The sequence below is a fragment of the Phodopus roborovskii genome, unplaced genomic scaffold (genome assembly GCF_943737965.1).
Source record: "Phodopus roborovskii unplaced genomic scaffold, PHOROB, whole genome shotgun sequence".
Taxonomy (NCBI): Eukaryota; Metazoa; Chordata; class Mammalia; order Rodentia; family Cricetidae; genus Phodopus; species Phodopus roborovskii.
The window spans coordinates 15,986,880-16,007,263 of record NW_026126480.1 but is presented as its reverse complement, the minus strand read 5'-3'; the positions used below and the strand labels follow the sequence as shown (position 1 = coordinate 16,007,263).

The following is a 20,384-nucleotide window of genomic DNA, read 5'->3' as shown; positions in this document are numbered from 1 at the left end:
ACCCAGCAAACAATGGACACTACAGAGTATTGAGTGATTAGGTAGTGCTCTTCAGTGGACTAGGAGTATGGTGAATATAAATGTGTGTGTGTGTGTGTGTGTGTGTGTGTGTGTGTGTGTGTGTGTGTGTGTGTGTTTATGACTGAGAGGAGGTTCACAGTCTCTTCGCATCTGGAAAGCCAGAGGTCAATGTCAGGTGTCTGTATCTCACTCTCCCTGTTTACCTTAATTTTTGAAACAATACCTCTCACTGAATCTGAAGCTTACCATTTTGGCTACAACAGATGACCAACAAACCCCTAGGATTCACCAGTCTCATCCCATTAGCACTAGAGTTACAGATGCACGATGCAACCCATGGGTTTTACATGGGTTCTAGGGACCTGAACTCATATCTTCAGGCTTGGCATGTGTAGCAAGCTGTCTTAGTTACTTTTCTATGGCTGTGAAGAGCAACTTGTAGAAGAAAGTATTTATTATGATTTCAATTTTAGAGGAAGAGTCTAGGGTTATCATGTTGGGGACCATGGCAGACACAGTCAGGAATGTCATTAGAGTAGAAGCTGAAAGCTTACATATGATCCACAAGAAGGAGGAAGATAGACAGATATCCCTATATCTATGTATCTATCTATCTATAAATTGCTAACTGGGAAAGGCTTGGGCTTTTGAAGACTTTTGAAACCCCAGAGCTCACTTTCTGTGGCATCCATCCTTCAACAAGCTCACACCCAATCCTTTCCAAACAGTTCCACCAACTAGGGACCAAATATTCAAATCTATAAGTCTATGGGGCCTTTTCATTTGAACCACCACACAAACACTTCACCTACTAGCCATCTTCCTAGCTTCCATAGAATATATTTCAAATATTGAATGGCATTTGGTTTAAAATGTGTTCATTGCCATGTAAACCTTTTGGAAGTCAGTCTGCCTTATATCCTTATTAAAACAGACTTTTCTGAGGGAATAATTCACCTTGAAATAGTTATATTCTTAAGATTAGAAATATTTGCTTTCAAGTGTGTATGTTTTCTGTTTAGAATGTCCTATCTCTTTTGACTTTCTTTAATTCTTTCTCCTTCCCTAGTACTATTCCCATACTGCACTTTGTTTTCTGTGTTTTTCCACTTAAGTACACAAAGGGTATGCTGTATGCTCCCAGTTTAGATAACTCAAATGGCCTTACCCTATGTGGGAGTAAAGAAAAAGTTGATTAAATGGAACTTGGGGCATGAAATTTCCTTCAGTGACTCCTAGAGGCTGATTTAATTGGTACAATCAACTATCATAAGTAGAAATTGTGATGCAGCCTCTAGTTAGTATTTCTCAATCTGTGGGTCACAACCCCTTTGGGGGTGTCAAACAATCCTCTCAGGGGTCAAATACTCTTTCATAGGGGTCACCCAAGACCATAAAACCCCCACATATTTATACTACATTTCATAACTAGCAAAATTACAGTTATAAAGTACCTATAGAAATAATTTTATGGTTGGGGGGGTCACTACAACATGAGGAACTGTATTAAAGGTTCACAGCATAAGGAAGGTGGTTGAGAACCACTGCTCCAGGAGCCTCTAGTACTAGATTAGAACCAAGTGGAAGAGATGGTGAGATGTGTGGTGACTTAGTGTCAAAAACAGGCAGGAGGAAGAATCATTCAAGCAGGCTTATTGCAAGCCTAGCATTTTGACCTTAGAAGCTGGGAGCTTCCTGAATCAGGAACATCTGTAATTTATTAGGACTCTAAGGTTTGTTTTTTAAATAAACTTACAATTTTAATCAAATAAATACTTTATTTTTAATTTAAATAATTTAAATAAAAATGTAATTATGCCGTTTCCCTTGTTCCTCTCAAATTCATGGTCCTTATTTACTTTTCTGGTTACTCCAGAATATATTCTGTCTGAAGATCTGGAGCTAGGAGCTACAGAAGAAAGAGGACATGTAGTGTCTTTTTTACTTATAAAACAGATATGTCCGTGGGAATCTTCCCTTGCTAGGTTTCTCCCTAACTCCATAATGGCTCCCTCTATCAAGGTATCTCTTTCCTTGCTCTCCTTATCTGTCCTTCTCCCAACTTGACCCAGTGCATGAACTGTCTTTTTGGAGCCCATTCCTTATGGAGGGGAGGGATACCTTGCTCAGCCTAGATACAGGAGGAAGGGGCTTGGTTTTGTCTCAAATGAAGTAACAGACTTTGATGATTCCCTATGGGAGGCCTCATCATCTCTGAGTGAATGGGGGTGGGGTGGGGTAGGAAGAAAGTGGGGAGAGTGGGAGGATGGGAGGGAGAAGGAACTGGTGTTGATATGTAAAATAAGATTGTTTTAAAATTTAAAACAAAACCCCCTCAAAACAAGAAAACAGATGCAAACATTTTAAAGCACAAAACAACATTAAAAAGAAATTTACATATAAAAACCTAATCTTACTTAAAATATTTTGCTATTCCAAGGATAACTTCTGTACAGTATTTTACAAATATTTTAAATAAATGAATAACAACTATGTTACAATAAGTGGTAGTTCACCAGAAAAGCTAGGAAACAAGGAGGACACTAAGAGAGACATACATGTTCCCCTGGAGAAGGGGAAAGGGACAAGATCTCTCAACAAACTGGGAGCATGGGGAGAGAGGAGAAGGAGTTAGGAGGAAGAGGAGGGGAGAGATGAGCATGAGGGAGCAGGAAAATTGAGTAAGGGAAAGAATAGAGGAGAGCAAGAAAAGAGATACCATAATACAGGGAGCTATTATAGGATTTAAGAGAAATCTGGTACTAGGGAAATGTCCAGAGATCTACAAGGATGACCCCAACTAACAATCTAAGCAATACTGGAGAGGCTACCTTAAATGTGCTTCCCCAATAATGAGATTGATGACTACCTTATATGCTATCCCTAGAGTGTTATTTAGTAGCTGATGGAAACAGAAGCAGACACCCACAGCTAAACACTGAGCCAAACTCCTGGATCCAGTTGCAGAGAGGGAGGAGTGATGAGCAAAGGGATCAAGACAGAAACTGCTGACCTGAACAAGGGGGAGGTCATGGTCTCCAGTCTGATAGCTGGAAAATCAGCATAGGACCACCCTGAATGTGGGTGTTAGCTAGGAGGACTGGGCAGTCTATGGGGCATTTGGTAGTGGATCAATATTTATCCCTATTGTACGAATGAACTTTGGAAGCCCATTCCATATAGAGGGATACTATGGGGCCTAGACACATGGGAGAGGGCCAAGGCCTTGCTCCAAATGAAATGACAGACTTTGAAGACTCCTCCCTGGGGAGCAGAAAATGGGGTGGGATGCAGTTTATGGGGGGCACAAAGGAAGGAAGGGAGGGTTTTGGAACTGGGATTGACATGTAAAACAAGCTTGTTTCAAATTTAAATAAAAGAAAAAAACAATTAAAAAATAAATTCACACATTTTTTTAAACGTAAAATGTATATAACATGTGTTACTATATATGTTACACTAATGTATATAATAAAAAAGTGGTAGTATTTCACATTGTGAATATTTTGACTGCTTTAAAGTTCTATTTGTCACACAGGAACCATTGATCTGAATTTTATTGCATTAGCCTAGAGATTTTGAAGATGCTCTGAGAGTAAGCCAGGTACAGACTCACCTTTCTCATTCTAGCTGTGTTGTATAATCAGTTATTGGGTGAAAGCAGGAAAGATGGCATACCCAGAGCAGTTATGTACTTCTCTTATTCCCCAGTTCCTCTGACAGGAGTGGACAATTATTGGGGTTGGAAAGAATATTAAGACGAAAGGAGAAATATCTATAAACATAGTTATCCAGATAAATCTCAACAGACTGTTGAGCCACGTGCCTGACTCTTTACACAGACAACTAGGAGCAGGAGTAATCACTGTAGAATGGCTTCTGTTTATACACTCCAAGCTGGCCATAAACTCTTGGCCGAGTCCTTAGCAGCCAGTGATTAGGATGTGCTCAACTTGATGCTTTTTATGTAGAACACCCTGAGCACTCACTGGCAGATCTGTTGAGTCTTCACCCCATAAACAAGAGGACATGATGGGGGAACATGGTGCCCAAATAGGTGAGTGAGGAAAGAGAACATTCCAGGGACATGGAAGATGAGAATGACACAAACATGAGACCCACAGGTACTGAAGGCCTTGAGTCTGGCTTCACCTCCTGGGACCTTCAGCACTGCCTGGAGGATGAGGGCATAGGAAATGCCAATGGCCAAGACATCTAGCCCAACCACCAGCAGTGCCACTGACAGCCCGTAGGCTCGATTCACTGTGGTTTCAGAACAAGCAAGTTTTACCACAGCCATATGCTCACAGTAGGCATGGCTTATGACAGTGGCTCTGCAGAAGATAAGGTTCTGCAATAGGATGGGGAAGGGGATGAGGAGGACCAATCCTCACACCAGCACCACCATCCCAATGCGCCCTATAATCCCTGGATGCAGGATGGTGGAATGGCGCAGAAGGTGGCAGATGGCAACATAGCAGTCCAGAGCCATGGCCACAAGTATGCCTGACTCCATGGAGGAGAAGGCATGAATGAAGAACATCTGAATCAAGCAGACGATATAGCCAATCTCACGAGCATAAGCCAGGAGCACTGTGAGGGCTTTGGGTGCAGTGGAGGAGGCCAGGACCAGGTCAATGACAGCGAGCATGGCCAGGAAGAGGTACATGGGTTGGTGCAAGGATGAGTCAGTCCAGATGATGAAAATAATAGTCACATTGCCCACTAGAGCTAGGAAGTAAAGGACACCCAGGGGCAATGCTATCCAGTGCTGACTTTCCTCCAAGCCTGGAATACCTACTAGGAAGAAAGAGGGCTGGGGTTGCCTCCAGCTGGAATTGCTAAGGGCCATGTTCAACAGCATAGAGAAAGAAGAGTGAAAAGACACCCAAGTCATGACTTCTGCATTTTTGATATGCTAAGACATTATGCAGATCCTGCTACCATGTTCATCAGAACAACAGAAGATTTAATCTGCAGCAAAAGAGAATAAAGTTAGACACAAGGAAGAAAACCTTTTCTGGGTACAACTGTTTTCTGATGAACCTTCCATGCATCTGACCTAGGTTTCATGTAGCTGTAATGTGAGAAAGAGCAAACACTGAACACAGCTGCCTTGAGAGACATGTTAACTCTGTCATTCAATGACTTGTATTCTGAACCTGTCAACTGGAAAGCATTGTCTTTACTAACCATGTAGGTAGTGCTGAAGGTTGTCACCTGTCACTTTGACACTCGTCTCCTGCAGCCTCAGGACAGAGATACTCAGTAGTCGTTTCTGAGATAGGCTGCATCCCACAATGTTCTCCACCTCATTGCGGGTTGGCTCCAGGATTGCAGGATCTCCTCCCTTTCCTCTTGCTATGTTGACTAATCCACTGCCTGGGTTTACCTAGTTTATATGCTTCAGTTCATTCCAAGATTATCTTGGGTGTAAAAAATATCTCTGTGATGCATAAATCTATTTCTCTGTTTTCTTCCCAAAGCCCACACACTTTATATTCAAAGTTGGGTGGCAATGAGGAATATTGCCATCAGAAATTCATATGTCAGCCTTATTTGCAAGACAATAAGGGAAATTGCCTTCTAAATTTGTCAGCTATCCCCATTGTGGATTCTTGTGTGAAGATTCCTTTTCCTCACATTACAGCTTGAGGATTCTTCCCACAGCAGTACAGTGTATTAACCATTTACTGGACACATATATCTGTAGATGGCATGGAAGATGATTTTTCATTTAGTTATATCGTTTTGAAATATAGAATATATACTGGGACTTGCTTCATAACTGGATCTATTTGCCCCACAAAGACTGTGGACTCTTAACAGCTCACTTTGTTTTCTTGCTTAGACTACTACACTCAAGTAGCTCACTTTCACCTCAGATCAACTTCAAACTAGACTAAAGGCTTTTTGTAAAAAGAAAACTTTATAGCTTGTACAAGGTCATAGTCACAGATGTCTACCAAGGTTACTAAAAAAAAAAAAAAGCATGCCAATTCTTTACTTGCCAGTCTACCAACAATAGATCTGTGCCTAAAAGTTATTATTGAGCACTGTGCCCTCCCTGTCTGGTCCCAATTTCACTCCTATGGCCTTGGACCCTTGTGTTGCCATGGTAAACTGCTCACATCTGTATTGTTTCCCATAAGAATGTGCTTCTGACCAATGAGAGAAATTTATCACTTCAAGACTCCTAAAGGAAAAGAGGTTTTAGAATAGAAGGAGAAGCTAGAGGAAGAAACATGGAGAAGTTAGAGGTATGACAGGATTATTAGAGTAGAAATAGAACAATGAAGAGCACAGTAAGTAAAGAGCATGGCCCTCTTATGGTGTGTGAAATTACTATAGAAATCTTTTACTTGTATGGGTGTTTGCTCCTATTTTCAACAGGCATTAGTTGAGGGCTCCATGGAGAAGTTAGTTGTTGATCTCACTCTCCGGAAAGGGCATTTATGATAGCCTTTCCACAGAAGCTGAGATTGTTAGTTGGGAGCAGTCTTATAGTTCTCTAGACCTTTCTTTGTGTTCAATTTTATCTTCAAACCAATATTGGCTCCCTCTTTTATGTTCTCTCTCTCTCTGTCTCTCTCTCTCTTTCCTATCTTCTATTCCTAACCAGGCTCAATCTTCCTGGTCGCACATGTTTTCCTTTCCTCCCCCTCATTTTCTCCTACTTCTCTCTCCATTTGCTATCCTCCCCCACTTCACCTGAGCTCTGGGGGACTTGTCCCTTCCCAGTTCTGTGAGGGACTTTATATGAATCTCTTAGAATACACCTTGTATCCTAGTTCGTCTGGTGATGTGAATTATAGGCTGGTGATCCTTTGCTCTAGGTCTAAAATCCATATATGAGTGAGTACATACTGTGTTCCTCTTTTTGTCACTGGGTTACCTCATTCAGGATGGTTTCTTCAAGTGCCATCCATTTGCCTGCGAATTTCAAGATACCATTATTTTTTTCTGCAGAGTAGTATTCCATTGTGTAGATGTGCCACATCTTCATTAACCATTCTTCAATTGAGGGGCATCTAGGTTGCTTCCAGGTTCTTGCTATTACAAATAGTGCTGCTATGAACATGGTTGAACAGATGTCTTTGTTGCATGGATGTGAATCCTTTGGGTATATGAGTCGAACTACAACCCAGAAGCAGATGGAGAGGACAAGACCATGCGGCAGAAGCACATAGAGACAGCTTACCTGAACAAGGAGGAGCTAACGGCCACTAGACTGATAGCTGGAAAGCCAGCATGGGACTGATTCAGCCCCCCCCCCCTGATTATGGGTCAGCCAGAAGGACTGAGCAGTCTAAGAGACCTCAGACAGTGGAGCCAGGATGTATCCCTGGTGCACAAAAGGACTTTGCGAACATATCCCCCATGGAGGGATAACTGCCTTAATCTAGAGACAGGAGAGAAGCCCTAGTCCCTACTTCACAGGACCTGTCAGATCTACATGACCCCAACTGGATGGCATTCCCCTACATATGGAATTGGGGTGGGGGGATGGGAGGGGAGGGTGTTTAGAGTGCATGTGAGAGGGCAGAGAGGGTAAAAGGGAGGGAAGGAGGGAGGGAGGGAGGGCTGGGGGAGGGAGGGAGGGAGAGGGAACTGGAATCGACATGTAAAATAATATATTAAACTAAAAAAATTGCTTTGACTCCAAAATTTAAGTTGAAGGACAAGTTACTGGGGAAAAGGATTTCTATTTTTGTTTCCACAGAAAATGAAAAGATGTGGATTCCTTCCAGACTAATGTGGTTTGATCAAGCCAGTACAAGCTGATCCTACATTCAAAACAGCTGGACAAAACAGCCCTACAGACTACAGCCAGGATATCTGAATCTTCTTCGAATCCCCCAAGATAGCGCCCCTTACCAGCAGGAAGTAGTTTGGAAAGAACGACGCCCAAATTCCCAAATATTGTGTAAATGTTTGTTTTCATTTAAATGGACTATGTTATATAAAATTAAATAAAATAAAATAAAAAAAAAGAAATCTTTTACTTGTTTCTTCATTCCTGAGAAGCATTTCCCCTTTGGATCCTGGGTAGTGGCTGGAGCAGATTTTTTAGCCCTTACACGGGAGACTTATCAGAGCAAGATGCAGCATGTCTTGAATCCAATTTGTCCTGCATATGTCTGGCTAAGGAAACACATACCCAAATGTTGATATTACAAGTAAGTAATTATGCAATGTCTTAAAGACCTGAAATTGGGGTACTTGATGAAGCAGAGGCTGGACTTCAGGGATAAGTTCATAATAAATAAAAATGTCTACTGAAAGATGATCATTGAGCCTTGATGTTCTCTACCCTACAAGACACTCTGGCTGCTTCATGGAAATGTGGGCTCTGCTGAATCTCACCTGTGAGAGACAAGGACAGAGTTCTACATGCATCTAGAAAATAAAGGTGATTAGAAGTCAATGCTGTCTTGACTACTTCTAGTGAGCAGGAAGTCTCCTCTCTGGGCTATGACATAATCCTCTTTCTTTAATCTTTAATACAGTGACCTGGACTGTGTGCAAGAGAAAGACAAGAACAGAGCCAGAGACGTAGAAATAGTGGGTAGATTCTAGTGCCCTGATAGAGGAAGAGGAGAACAGAACCAAGCACTCAGAGGCACAGCTCCCACTAAGGTATCTGAGAGAACCTAATGTGACAGGCAAGAGACTGTCTTCCTTGTCTCTGGATTGTCCTCAAGGACATGTATGTTGAAACTTAGTGTCAGCTGAGGGAGACTCAGCAACAGAGAACTTGGGAAAGAGGAAAGTTGCCAGACTTGGGAAGGTTCTACTAAGCTTTTCCCCTCAGCAGGAGGAACTTCACCCATCCATGCCCAGAGCTTCCACATTCCACCTTAGACTTTTCACCTCCTCACCCCAGAGTTTCCACCCCACCCCAGAGATACTACCCACCCAGCCGCCAGCTCGAGTCCAGGTCTTCCAGGCACCAGTGCAGCCTCTATGGTGACGCTGCTCAGACTTTGGAGTGATGATGAGGGAGACTTTGTGCTCAGAAGGGCTGCATAGCAATTTCTCAATGCCGAAGAGAAAATTAAACACACCACTCAGGGCCTGTGGAGCTAATGTTTCCAAAGTAGCAATTAGTAGCTCTGGGAAGACTCAGAGAAAGTTCCTGCATCCTCCTGGGCTAGTGTGCTATAAGGAGGAGAAAATGAGACCCTGTGGAATGCCTTGAGTGTCTCCAGCTGACCCTGAAGGGGTCAGTAGTTGTCTGTGCAGTAACAGTGAGTTTGCAGCAACATGTCCTCTGTGATCTCTGTGTCTATGTGCCTAATTCTCCCTGACAGTGCCTAGGCCAGGCCTGAAAAATATAACCATTCTGACTCAGGAGAAACAAATCCAAAACCACTCAGAGGTGCTGGGCTGGAGACAAAGCTCTGTCCGTTAAAAGCCAAAGTATTGTGGGGCAGATGCTCCATCTCCCTGGACAGACTGAGTCTGTGAGCTCAGGGTCATTGTGAAATCCATTCTCCAAAACCATGAGGTAGAGAGAGACTGAGAAAGGCACCTCCCATCTTCCTCTGGCTTCCTCGAGTATATTCATCCATTGACAAGGGTGCACACACCAATAAAACCATGTGTACACACACACACACACACACACACACATACACACACACACATACACACATGCATAGAAGCTCATACACAAATTACCCATATGTGGAAAATTTGCACATTTGTAGCCCCATTAAGCAAGCTGAGAAAGAATTTGCCATAAGGCTGTAAAAAAAATATAGTCAATAGGTTTCCCTGAACACCAATTTCCCAATCTGACCTCATTTTCTACAGCTCATGTTCTGTGCTTCATCTTGCCACTGTTTGGGAAAGTTGTGGAAGTCCCTTCTTGATGTTCCCTCAAAGGAGGGACAATGACTGTGAACAGTGCCTGGAAGAGGGTGTTAATATCATTGACAGGTCTCAGAGGACTCACAGACACATCTGGTCAAAGCCTAAGTTAGCCTTCAGACTGGCAGGAGAGTCCTGGGGTGAGTGAACTTCCCAGAGTGATGAGTAGGTGGGCAGCGAGGCAAGGTTAATGGCTGCACCCACTCAACTGTGCGACTAGGCTCTGTGCTGTGCTGACCCTGACTCCTTAGCCTGAACACCCTGGGGACTGCATTGAGAAATGAATGCTCAATCATACAAACTGGTCTTAGGCCCTAGTTAAACGCTCTTTGCATTTAATTGAACTCTTATCACAGCCATTCTCCTGTGGTTTAAACAACAACAACAACAACAACAAAGATCAGTCATCCTAGCTCAAGCAGTCCTACTGGGTTAGCCAAGGCACCTGAGAAAATTGGGACACAGTATAACTTCCTCTGTCCCCCATGCCTCCCTTATGCCTGACATTTGTTGCTCTCCTATCTACTTAACAATGAACTCTGAGTTTGCACTACAGAGCCTGTTTCTGAAGAAGTCACACTTAAATAAATGTTGAAAGCCTCAGACTGTCGATCTTCATGGACATCAATTCCATCATCATGCCCAGCGTTAGCAGTTCTCCGAGAACAATGCTTCTGCTCATTAACCTTTCCTTCCTCTGGTCAACAGCTATTTTATTCATGCTTGCTGGGAGACCACCTCTATTCAGTCATCTCATAAATACACATAGTTTTAAGCATTCTTGTCAAATCACATAGTTTTGAATTTTGATTTTCTCAAAGTTAATGCATGTGACAGCATCTCTTGTAAGTGCTGGACAGTGTCACTGAACTGTGGTTTCCAGGTAGCTGAACACTCATGGAAACAAAAAAACTGATATCCACAGTACACTCTACTAGTATGCTAGTATGTTCAATAGAGTAGGTGTATGAAGTACATTTGTGACTTACAATGTCTTTAATTTACTATGGGTTTGTTGGCTGTCTACATCATCATAAACTGATGGACATCTGTTTTATCTACCATTCCAGGTATTCTTCTAAGTGTTATAAAAGGAATTCATATGGTTCAACATCCCTGGGGATATGTATATGTATATGTATATGTATATGTATATGTATATGTATATGTATATGTATATGTATATGTATATGTATATGTATATGTATGTGTGTGTATAAGGTAAAGTGTAACATTAACAATTAAAGTGGTATAGTTTAAAGTTAAGGTGTGTTAGGTACATAATGGGAAGACCTTCCAGGTGTAGGTGATACAGGAATACCTTCGTGATACAAGTGAGTAATCAGAAGACTTGACTGAAAGTGGAAATACCTGGGGGGTAGGCTGATGGTGCCAGCATGAAGAAAGGGCTTCTACTACTTCTTTTAAATACAAGAAAAAATTGTCTTCCTCTGTTGTTCTTTACCTTAAGTTTTGGGACATGGTCTCTAACTACACCCAGAGCCCACCAATTTGGCTCTACCAACTGAGCAGAAAGCCTCTAGTATGTGTCTGTCTATGTCCTGCTAGAGCTGGGATTACAGATGTACACCTCCACACTTGGCTTTTACATGGATGTTGGAGATTTGAACTCAGGCTCTGGTTCTTTTATAGCAAACAGTCAACTTGCCCACTGAACCTCCTCTTCAGTTTCAGTTGTATATATTTTAAAATCACTCACTGTTATGCAACCCCATAAAATGTCAAGAAATGCCTGCTTTACACCACTGCTAAAGCATGTCTTGAGTTCTTAGTAAAAAATATTTGCTTTCAATTGTATGTATATAATCTCTTTCTACAATGCCCTATGTCATTTTTATTTTACTTAATTTCCTTTTTTCCCTCAGTGTTGCTTCTATATTGTGTTTGTCTTCTGTGTATTTTCATCCAACTCCATAAGGAATAAGCCACATGCTCCCAGTTCAGATACCTAAAGTGGCTTTAGCCCCAGTGGGCAGGGAGGAGAGAAGGGATGGGGTTGAGCTTAGGACATGAAAATTCCCTTTCAGAATCTCTGAGAGACTGGTCTAAATAGTGCAATCAACTCATAAATAACAATTGTGGTGTAGCTTCTGGAAGCTGCTGATCTTGGCTTAGAACCAGGAATATTTGAGAAGGAGATGGTGATGTATGTGTTCACATGTATGTCTAATACAGGCAGGATGAATTCCTTCAGGAAGAATTCCTTCAAGAAGTGTTGCTGCAAGCAATTTAGAATGTGTCAAATTCTTAAAGCCAGGAACACCCAAGCTGGGTCGTCCATTTTTCAGTGTGAGTTGTACACTGCACATTTAGAAGACAGATATTTTCATGCTAAAGATTCTTGAATTATATCTATACTTTTATCATTACCTATATGAGCCAGAAACCAGGAGAGTCTCAGTAAATTTATGTTAGCAACTACAATTCAGCCTCCACACAAAAGTTTGCTGTATAGGTGTTAGATGACTGAGGGTCAGTTATCCTGGTTCCTGTGGTTACCATTCTGGGTCCCCATCCCACCTTACATGTTAGAGCTTCTTTGCCTCTTGACCTGTATCAGATTATCTCTTCCATTGCTCAAGACACCATATTCCTTTGAACATCCTAGACAGGATATGAATATAATTTTTTATTCTTGTTTTAATGTTCTAGGACAGAGTTCCACAGCCAATTGGAAATGATGAAGATGACTTTACATGAGGACTTTTATTAAGCTGACTGACATCTAGTCCAGGTAAGTTTGTGTAGTCTAATTTCTAGGAGAGGATAAATATGGTTTTATTTGGACTTCTATGTGAAGTTGCATTTTTTCCTAACTCAATTTTTGCATTTTTATCTTTTTTGTTTTACCTTTCTTTATTAACATTAATTGATACCAGTTTTCAAATATTTCTTATACAAAAATGATGTGCCTAGTGCTGTATTTAATGATATCTAAAAGGGTTTTTCTGTGTAGACCTGGCTGTCCTGAAACTCATTCTGTAGACCAACCTGGCCTAGAACTCACAGAGATCTGCCTTCCTTTGCCTCCCAATGATTAAAGGTGTGTACCACCACCTCTAAGCTGATATCTGAAAATATTTGGCATTTCACAGTAAATAGTAGCTGTGTTTCTTAATAAAAAGTAGATATAGACTCCCTGCTTGAAGGGATGTGTGAAGGATGTGAGATGGATGGAGGTAACTGAGTAACTGTTTGATAGAGAGATAATCTTTGGAAGACACCTGTGCTGGGACAGTGCATGTGCTGATTAACCTGTCATTCATGGGTTTCCATTCTGAAGCAAAGAAGACCAATTCATAAATAAATTCCTAAAGAGTAGCTATTTATAAAAGAAAGTAAAACTGCAATTTTGAATGGACCCAGAAATGAAACCAAATAAAATAAATTCCCATATACCACCTAAAAGTAAGAGATGCCAATAAATTAACATGAAGATTACCTTCACATAGTAGTCAAAGTGAAAGGGGGAAGTGCCAAGCAGTTCTGTCTCATACTGTACTCAATATCCATTGGATGCAGACATGGTTTGCATTATGTCTTCAGCCTAGACTTTTTGTGCTAGGAAGACCGTGTAGGGTGATAAGGCAGTGGGCAAACAGACAAATTAATTAGTTTCTTTCTACTTCTAAAATGCCTTTGGCTACTCACACTTACTTCATGCCTTCTAGAAAGCCACTCCTGTTCTCTCAGGCAAGGGAGAAGCTGGTCATAAGCGACCTCAGTCTTCAGTAGGACCATTATCATGACTGAGTTACTGTGGGCTTTCTCAGAGCATTCAAAACAGTGTCACTGGGGCATTTCAACCAAAGCTCAGAGAACAGCCCTGGTGTGGTGTTGAAACCAAGTGTAACTTTGGCTCAGTAAGTGTTTCATAACTTAGTCATTACTTACCAAGCCAGTAACGGGAGCTACTTAATGACTCATGGAGATATCATAAGAGTCAGTGGATAGTATCTAAAAATTTGTCAGCTCCTCAAATCTCTTGTTCCCAATTCACCCACTGTCTAGGATATCAGGGGATGTTTTCATTATATCTTAACACAGGGTCTGTATTTTATGTCATCGAGGTCATTTCCCTGTCTAAATGAAGGCTATATCTCCAGTGAACTCACCAGATACAGTATAGTGATTCACTTGAGTCTGGCTTCTGGTTTGCCTATGATATCTTCTCTTGGAAGAAGGAAAAGACAGTCTAGTGAAGACTTCATGGCTGATTAGCTTTGAGGCCTGAGTGTTTTATTTCAATGACAGGAAAACATAATAGTAAGAGTTATAGGAATTATGTTTTCAATACTGTGATTAAGAAAAGTAATTTTAATTACCTACACATTTGATTTTTCCTCTGTGAAATTAAACAACAATGATATTCCATTTTAAGAAGGATGGTAATATAATTTATTAATCAACTTGGGTATAAATAGATGAAAGGCAGGATAAACAGGAATTATCCAAATAAAAGTAGGAAATACACCTTTTCTGTCAATTCTTAGAGGATATTTAGGACAATGCCAGGTTAATTCTTATGATTTTAAAATTATTTACTTATTAAATGTATGGCAATGAGAGGTGTCCATGAATGTATGACACATATGTGGAAGACAAAGGATAACCTGTGGGAGTCAGTTCTCTTTTCCTTCCACGTAGGTCTAGGGATTGAACTCATGTTATTAGGATTATTAGCAAGTGCCTTTAACTCATGAACCAACTAATTGATCCTCACGCTACTTTTTAATGATTATTTGGGAAACAAACCAAATGCTTGTGGGTATTCATATTGTGTGATTGATTTACTTGTGTTCTAGCCCCAAGATTTTCTGGTGTCCGTCATGATCAGAAGGCAACATATGGAAGCACAAAAAAATACTTCCTCTATTCCAGTCTCTGAATTCCTTCTCATTTGCTTCCCTAACTACCAGACCTGGCAGCATTGGCTCTCCCTGCCCCTCAGCCTCCTGTTTCTCCTGGCCATGGGGGCCAATGCCACCCTTCTCATCACTATCTGGATGGAGGCCTCTCTGCATGAGCCCATGTACTACCTGCTCAGCCTCCTCTCCATGCTGGATATTGTGCTCTGCCTCACTGTCATACCTAAGGTCCTGGCCATTTTCTGGTTTGACAGCAAATCCATCAGCTTCTCTGGCTGCTTCCTCCAGATGTTTGTCATGAACAGTTTCCTGACGATGGAGTCCTGTACCTTCATGGTCATGGCCTATGATCGTTATGTGGCCATCTGCAAGCCTCTGCAGTACCCATCCATCATCACTGACCAGTTTGTGGCTCGGGCTGCCATCTTTGTGGCAACCCGAAATGGTATTATTACTATGCCTATCCCCATACTTTCTTCCCAACTGAGATACTGCGCAAGAATTATCAAGAACTGCATCTGCACTAATATGTCTGTATCCAAACTCTCTTGTGATGACATCACCTTTAATCAACTCTACCAGTTTGTCATAGGTTGGACCCTGCTGGGTTCTGATCTCATCCTCATTATTCTTTCTTATTCTTTCATTCTGAAAGCTGTGCTCAGTATCAAAGCCGAGAAAGCTGTGGCCAAAGCTTTAGGAACATGCGGCTCCCACTTCATTCTCATCCTCTTCTTCAGCACAGTCTTGCTGGTGCTGGTCATCACTAACCTGGTCAGGGAGAGGATTCCCCCAGATGTCCCCATCCTGCTCAACATCCTGCATCACCTCATCCCCCCAGCTCTGAACCCCATTGTATATGGAGTAAGAACCAGGGAGATCAAGCAGGGAATATGGAACCTGCTTAGGAGGTTGAAATAAGTAAGATAAGAATTAATCTGAAATATTTGCTTTGCATAAAACATTTAAATGCTGTAGAGTAAGTATGGATTTTTATCCTTGAAGTTCATCATGCTATATGGAGTCTTACCTCTCCCAAATCTTTACTGACACAATGTGAATATAAGAAAACGAGATGCATAAATGACATTTAAATGTTTATCAACAGACATACCTGGTGATCTTCAGCAGTCACATATGGGTAAAAACATGTACATAATACATAGCTTATTTAATTTGACTGCCTCTTTGATTTCATCCAAATTTTTACATGCATGGGATGTGTTTTAATTATATCACCCTATTCCTTCTGACTCAGGACTCTCCTCCCTGTCATCCTGCTCCCAACTTCATATCTTTCTTTCATAGCTCATGGAATCCAATCAGAAAGAAAAAATTGGGAGTGGACTATCTTAAGAAAATGTTTAGTTGACAAAATTGGTGTGGGGCTGGGGATTGAACCCCGGATTTTGTACATTGAGGCAAGTGCTCTATCAGTGAGCTGCACCCACATCCTAGGCATTACATTCTAAAATGTCATCTCATGTGTTTCCAAGTCCCTTAAAACCTTCAGTAGCTTTCAATTGTTAAGTAATTATATTGAAATGAGACTTGTCAGGCTCCTTCCTGAATAGGGAAGCTCAGTTCTAGGTGACAGTATAAGTTAGTCACAATATAAAATGAATAAACTGTGGGAGATGAGCTGACTGGATTCAGTTTGGTTCCTGTTTTCTCTTGCACCCAAGCCCTGAAGGTTTTGCATTCTGAAATTACTTATAAGTCTCTTTGGCCTCATCTATATTAGAGGGACTTCTTAAATCAATGTTACATATATTATATAATGCACACACATAATTCCAATAGTTTAAGCACTTTCTAGTTTCTTGAATTGCTTCTGTGTGTTTACATGTCAAATTTGTTGATTCTCCTAATGCTGCTCATTTCTGTTTCCTGCTGTGAACGATTCCCTGACAGATCTTACTAATAGTTTTAATTTCAGTAGTTGGATGCAAGTGGGTCCATAAATGATGTGGATATACAAACACTCCTTAAGTACACTCAAATTTGATCTTTGAGTGTTTGGAAGTCTTCACATTTCCTCTTTCAGTTGTCATTGAGGAAATACCATAGGAAATGCCCACACCTGTGCTTAAAGGGAAAAGTAGAGGAGACTCTTTTGTGTGAATGATGCCTGCTTCATGAAGGTCAATCATTTTGTAGACTCTTGGGACTGCAAATAAATTCATTCATTCATTTGTTTTATTATTATTTTTTGACACAGGGTTACTCCCTGTAGCCCTGGTTGTCCTTGAACTAGTTCTGCAGATCATACTAGCCTTGAACGCTTAGAGATTCACCTGCCTATTCCTCCAAAGTGCTGAGATTAAAGGCATTTACCACTGCCACCTGGATTACAAATGCATTTTGGAATATCCAACTTACTGCCTCTTTCATCAAACAAAGATCGTGAAGCTGACACTCATTATTACTTCCAAGCCACACATGTCATTAATAGTTGGGCAAAGCCTAGAATGAAGAGCTTAAAGCTCAGTCATCTTAGACATTTTTCCTTTTTCAAGTTATTACTTGTATGTGTGAGTAACTCACTTCTTCTAATTTTTTGTATGTAGGAGGAAAGAAAAGCAACCTCTTAAGATCCCTTGGATCCAGGTAAATAATCCTCCAATATAACTGGAATCTTGATTGGTTTTATATTTGCCTGTCATCTTGGTGTCTCAATAATTGAGAATTTCCATACATCTTTGTACTCCTAATCTCTAATAAGACTTCCAAATAAAAATAAAAGCTGGTTGGAAAATTTCTGTCCAACTAGTAATGGACTGTAGTATATATAAGAGTCATTATAGTGTGTCTTTCAATATAGTTATACACATAAACAGAACCCTGCCCACAGAACTCAGGTACCTGTGAATCTAAGAGATGAAGTTCCAAAGACAGCAACAGTGTTGAGAAACTAAGAAGAAACTGGATTTGATGGCTCCTTGTCCTAAACCCGATAAGACAGAGTGCTCTATATGCAGGTTCTTCAAGGAGCTCTAACTTTTGAGAGCATTGGCTAATAACAAAGAAGCTTGGCATGCAAGCATAGAGGAAGATGGGAGAAAGATGGCAGCTGTATGGACACAATCTTGCTTCTGGGCTCCAGTCACATTCCATCATTAAGAGCTGGCCCTTAAAATGTTGTGCTTTGTTCTTAACTCATTGTATAATTGGGTTAATATTATCTATGCTAATGAGGTTCTATTGATGCCACAAATATCTACAGTCACAATAAAATACATGTGCAGAGAAACCAGTGTAGAAGTAGCTGGAATTTATTTTTCTGGTACAGCATTCACCCTTTTGGACTCTCCTATTTTAGACAAAATAGAATAATAAATATTGGAAAAATTAAAAAGTCACGAGATATGGGGTATTTTGTTTGTTTGATTTTAATTTTTTTGAGAAAGGGTTTCACTGTGTACCTTTGTCTGTCTTGGAACTCACTATGTAGATTAGGCTGACCTAACATTCAAAAAGACCCCCCCCCCACCTTCTTCTGCCTCTGAAGTGCTGGGGTTAAATGCAGACACCACTATACCTGGTTGAGATATGGACTTTTTGTGGAAGGAGCATTGAGTTTTCCAAAGGAATAGTATAGACAAGAACATTGTTTAGACTTAGTTTCTGTAACGTGATTAATTAAAGACCCAGTGACTGATATTGGAGTTCAAACTTCAAGCTGAAGGTCAGAAAAGCAAAGCAGCCAGCCACTAGCTCTCACTCTACCACAGGCTGAAAGGGATCACCCACGTGTTCTTATCAGAGAGGCTGTAGACTGAATGCTTCCATCTTCAGTGAGGAATGTTTCAGTGAGGCATGGCTGGAGAATGAATGCCTCCTACTGAAAACTGAAGTCCCTGCTTCTATGTTTTATACCACTCTGCTGCTGGGATTAAAGGCATGTGATCTGTTACTCTTTTAAACTGATTCAATCTCATATATCCCTGAGTGGCCTTGAATTTATAGATACCTGTCTACCTCCTAATCCTGAGTCCTAGCATTAAAGGTGTGTACTACCACCTCCCTATTTATGGTTGCTGGGATTAAAGGTGTGTGCCTAGCTTCTATGACCCCTGGCTGACTTTGCTTTTCTGAATCCTCAGGCAGCTTTAATAGATCATATATAATATGTTAGCACAGCTTTCCTCATTGTAATTTCCCTAGTTAGTGTTTCAGCCAGTTTTCTGTCAACATAGTAAATCATCCTGCGCTAGGAAAGCAGAATTGCAGTTGGCCTGTTTACCACCCCTTCTTCAAGAGTCTCTTGATTCCTTGCTTGATCTCCTGGGTTCTCACCCCATAAACAATGGGATTAAGGGCTGCAGGGATGACATGGTGGAGGACATTGAGCAAAACTGGCACATCGGGAGACACTTTCCTCTTAGCTACATGTGTGAGGATAAAGACCAAAAGAATGGTGCTAAAGAATAGGATAAGGATGAAGTGGGAACCACATGTGCTTAGGGCTTTGGCTATGGCACCTTCTGCATTGAGTCTCAGCACAGCTCTTAGTATGAAGGTATAGGAGAGGAAGATGAGGATGAGGTCAGAGCCCAGCAGTGTCCAACCTCCAGCAAACTGGTAAAGGCGATTGAGAGTGACATCATCACAAGAGAGTCTAGAGACAGACATGTTGGCACAGATACAGTTCTCAATGACGTTTTTCCAACAGTAATGGAGTCGTGCTGAGAGAATGGGGATGGGCAAAGGAATAAGGGCATTCCTGACCAAAATAAATATGGCGGCCTTGACCACAAATTGGTCAGTGATGATAGATGGATATCTCAGTGGATGACAGATGGCTATATAGCGATCAAAGGCCATGATCATAAATGTGCAAGATTCCATAGCAAGAAAGCTGTTCATAATATACATCTGGAGGAAACAGGCAGGAAAGCTAATGGACTTGAGGTCAAACCAGAAGATGGCTAGTACCTTGGGGATGACTGTGAGGCAGAGTAGGATGTCCAGCATGGACAGGAGGCTCAGTAAGTAGTACACGGGCTCATGCAGAGAGGCCTCCATCCGTATGGTAACCAGAAGAATAGTATTAGCCCCCATAGCTAGGAGGAAGAGAAGGCTGAGTGGCAGGGAGAGCCAGAGCTGCCAGCTGGGAGACCTGATGAAACAATTTAGGAGGAAGTCTGAAACTCCAGTAGAGATGGTGTCGTTGTTGTATGCTGTCATATTTTGTTGTACAGTCCTATTGCTTTGTTCTAGTGAGCTGCAAAATTAGGATTTAAATAATTAGGTTCTAATTATAGGTAGATGAATGTATAGCAAGTTGCTTTAGTTAGACACAATTGTAGCATGTTACCCAGACCAACTGAATTTATCTGCTTATGTCCGCTGCCTTGTCACTTGGATACTACTGTCAATTTACCTATGCAGAGGACTAAGGTAAGAGGATTTATCTATACATTTGATTTTATTTTCAAAAATGTTGTTATATCTTTATAGAAACTAAAATGAGAAAAATACATAGGATATTATTTACACATACAGGTAAAACTGTGTGTTTTAAACAATATATTTTCTCCTCAATTTCTTTTTAATACTCATATAAACTATCTTTCAAATTTAATACTATATTGA

At 41.0% G+C, this 20,384-nt stretch overlaps 2 protein-coding genes and 1 pseudogene across 2 annotated transcripts; 1 reads left to right on the top strand and 2 right to left on the bottom strand.

Moving 5' to 3' along the window:
* Nucleotides 1–3,958: 3,958 nt before the first annotated feature.
* On the bottom strand, nt 3,959–4,918 carry LOC127227612 (olfactory receptor 52L1-like; annotated as a pseudogene).
* A 9,829-nt stretch (nt 4,919–14,747) lies between these two features.
* On the top strand, nt 14,748–15,707 carry LOC127227679 (olfactory receptor 56A4). Its single transcript, XM_051192034.1, has one exon. The coding sequence runs from the start codon at nt 14,748–14,750 to the stop codon at nt 15,705–15,707; it is 960 nt and encodes a 319-aa protein (XP_051047991.1).
* A 3,321-nt stretch (nt 15,708–19,028) lies between these two features.
* On the bottom strand, nt 19,029–19,976 carry LOC127227678 (olfactory receptor 56A3). The gene has a single exon (XM_051192033.1). It carries the CDS (start codon nt 19,974–19,976, stop codon nt 19,029–19,031), a length of 948 nt encoding a protein of 315 aa, XP_051047990.1.
* Between the last annotated feature and the right edge of the window lie 408 nt (nt 19,977–20,384).

What these genes read in the sequence shown, in the direction of transcription:
- LOC127227679 (XM_051192034.1), top strand. Translation starts at nt 14,748, where the DNA reads ATGATCAGAAGGCAACATATGGAAGCACAAAAAAATACTTCCTCTATT.
- LOC127227678 (XM_051192033.1), bottom strand. Translation starts at nt 19,976, where the DNA reads ATGACAGCATACAACAACGACACCATCTCTACTGGAGTTTCAGACTTC.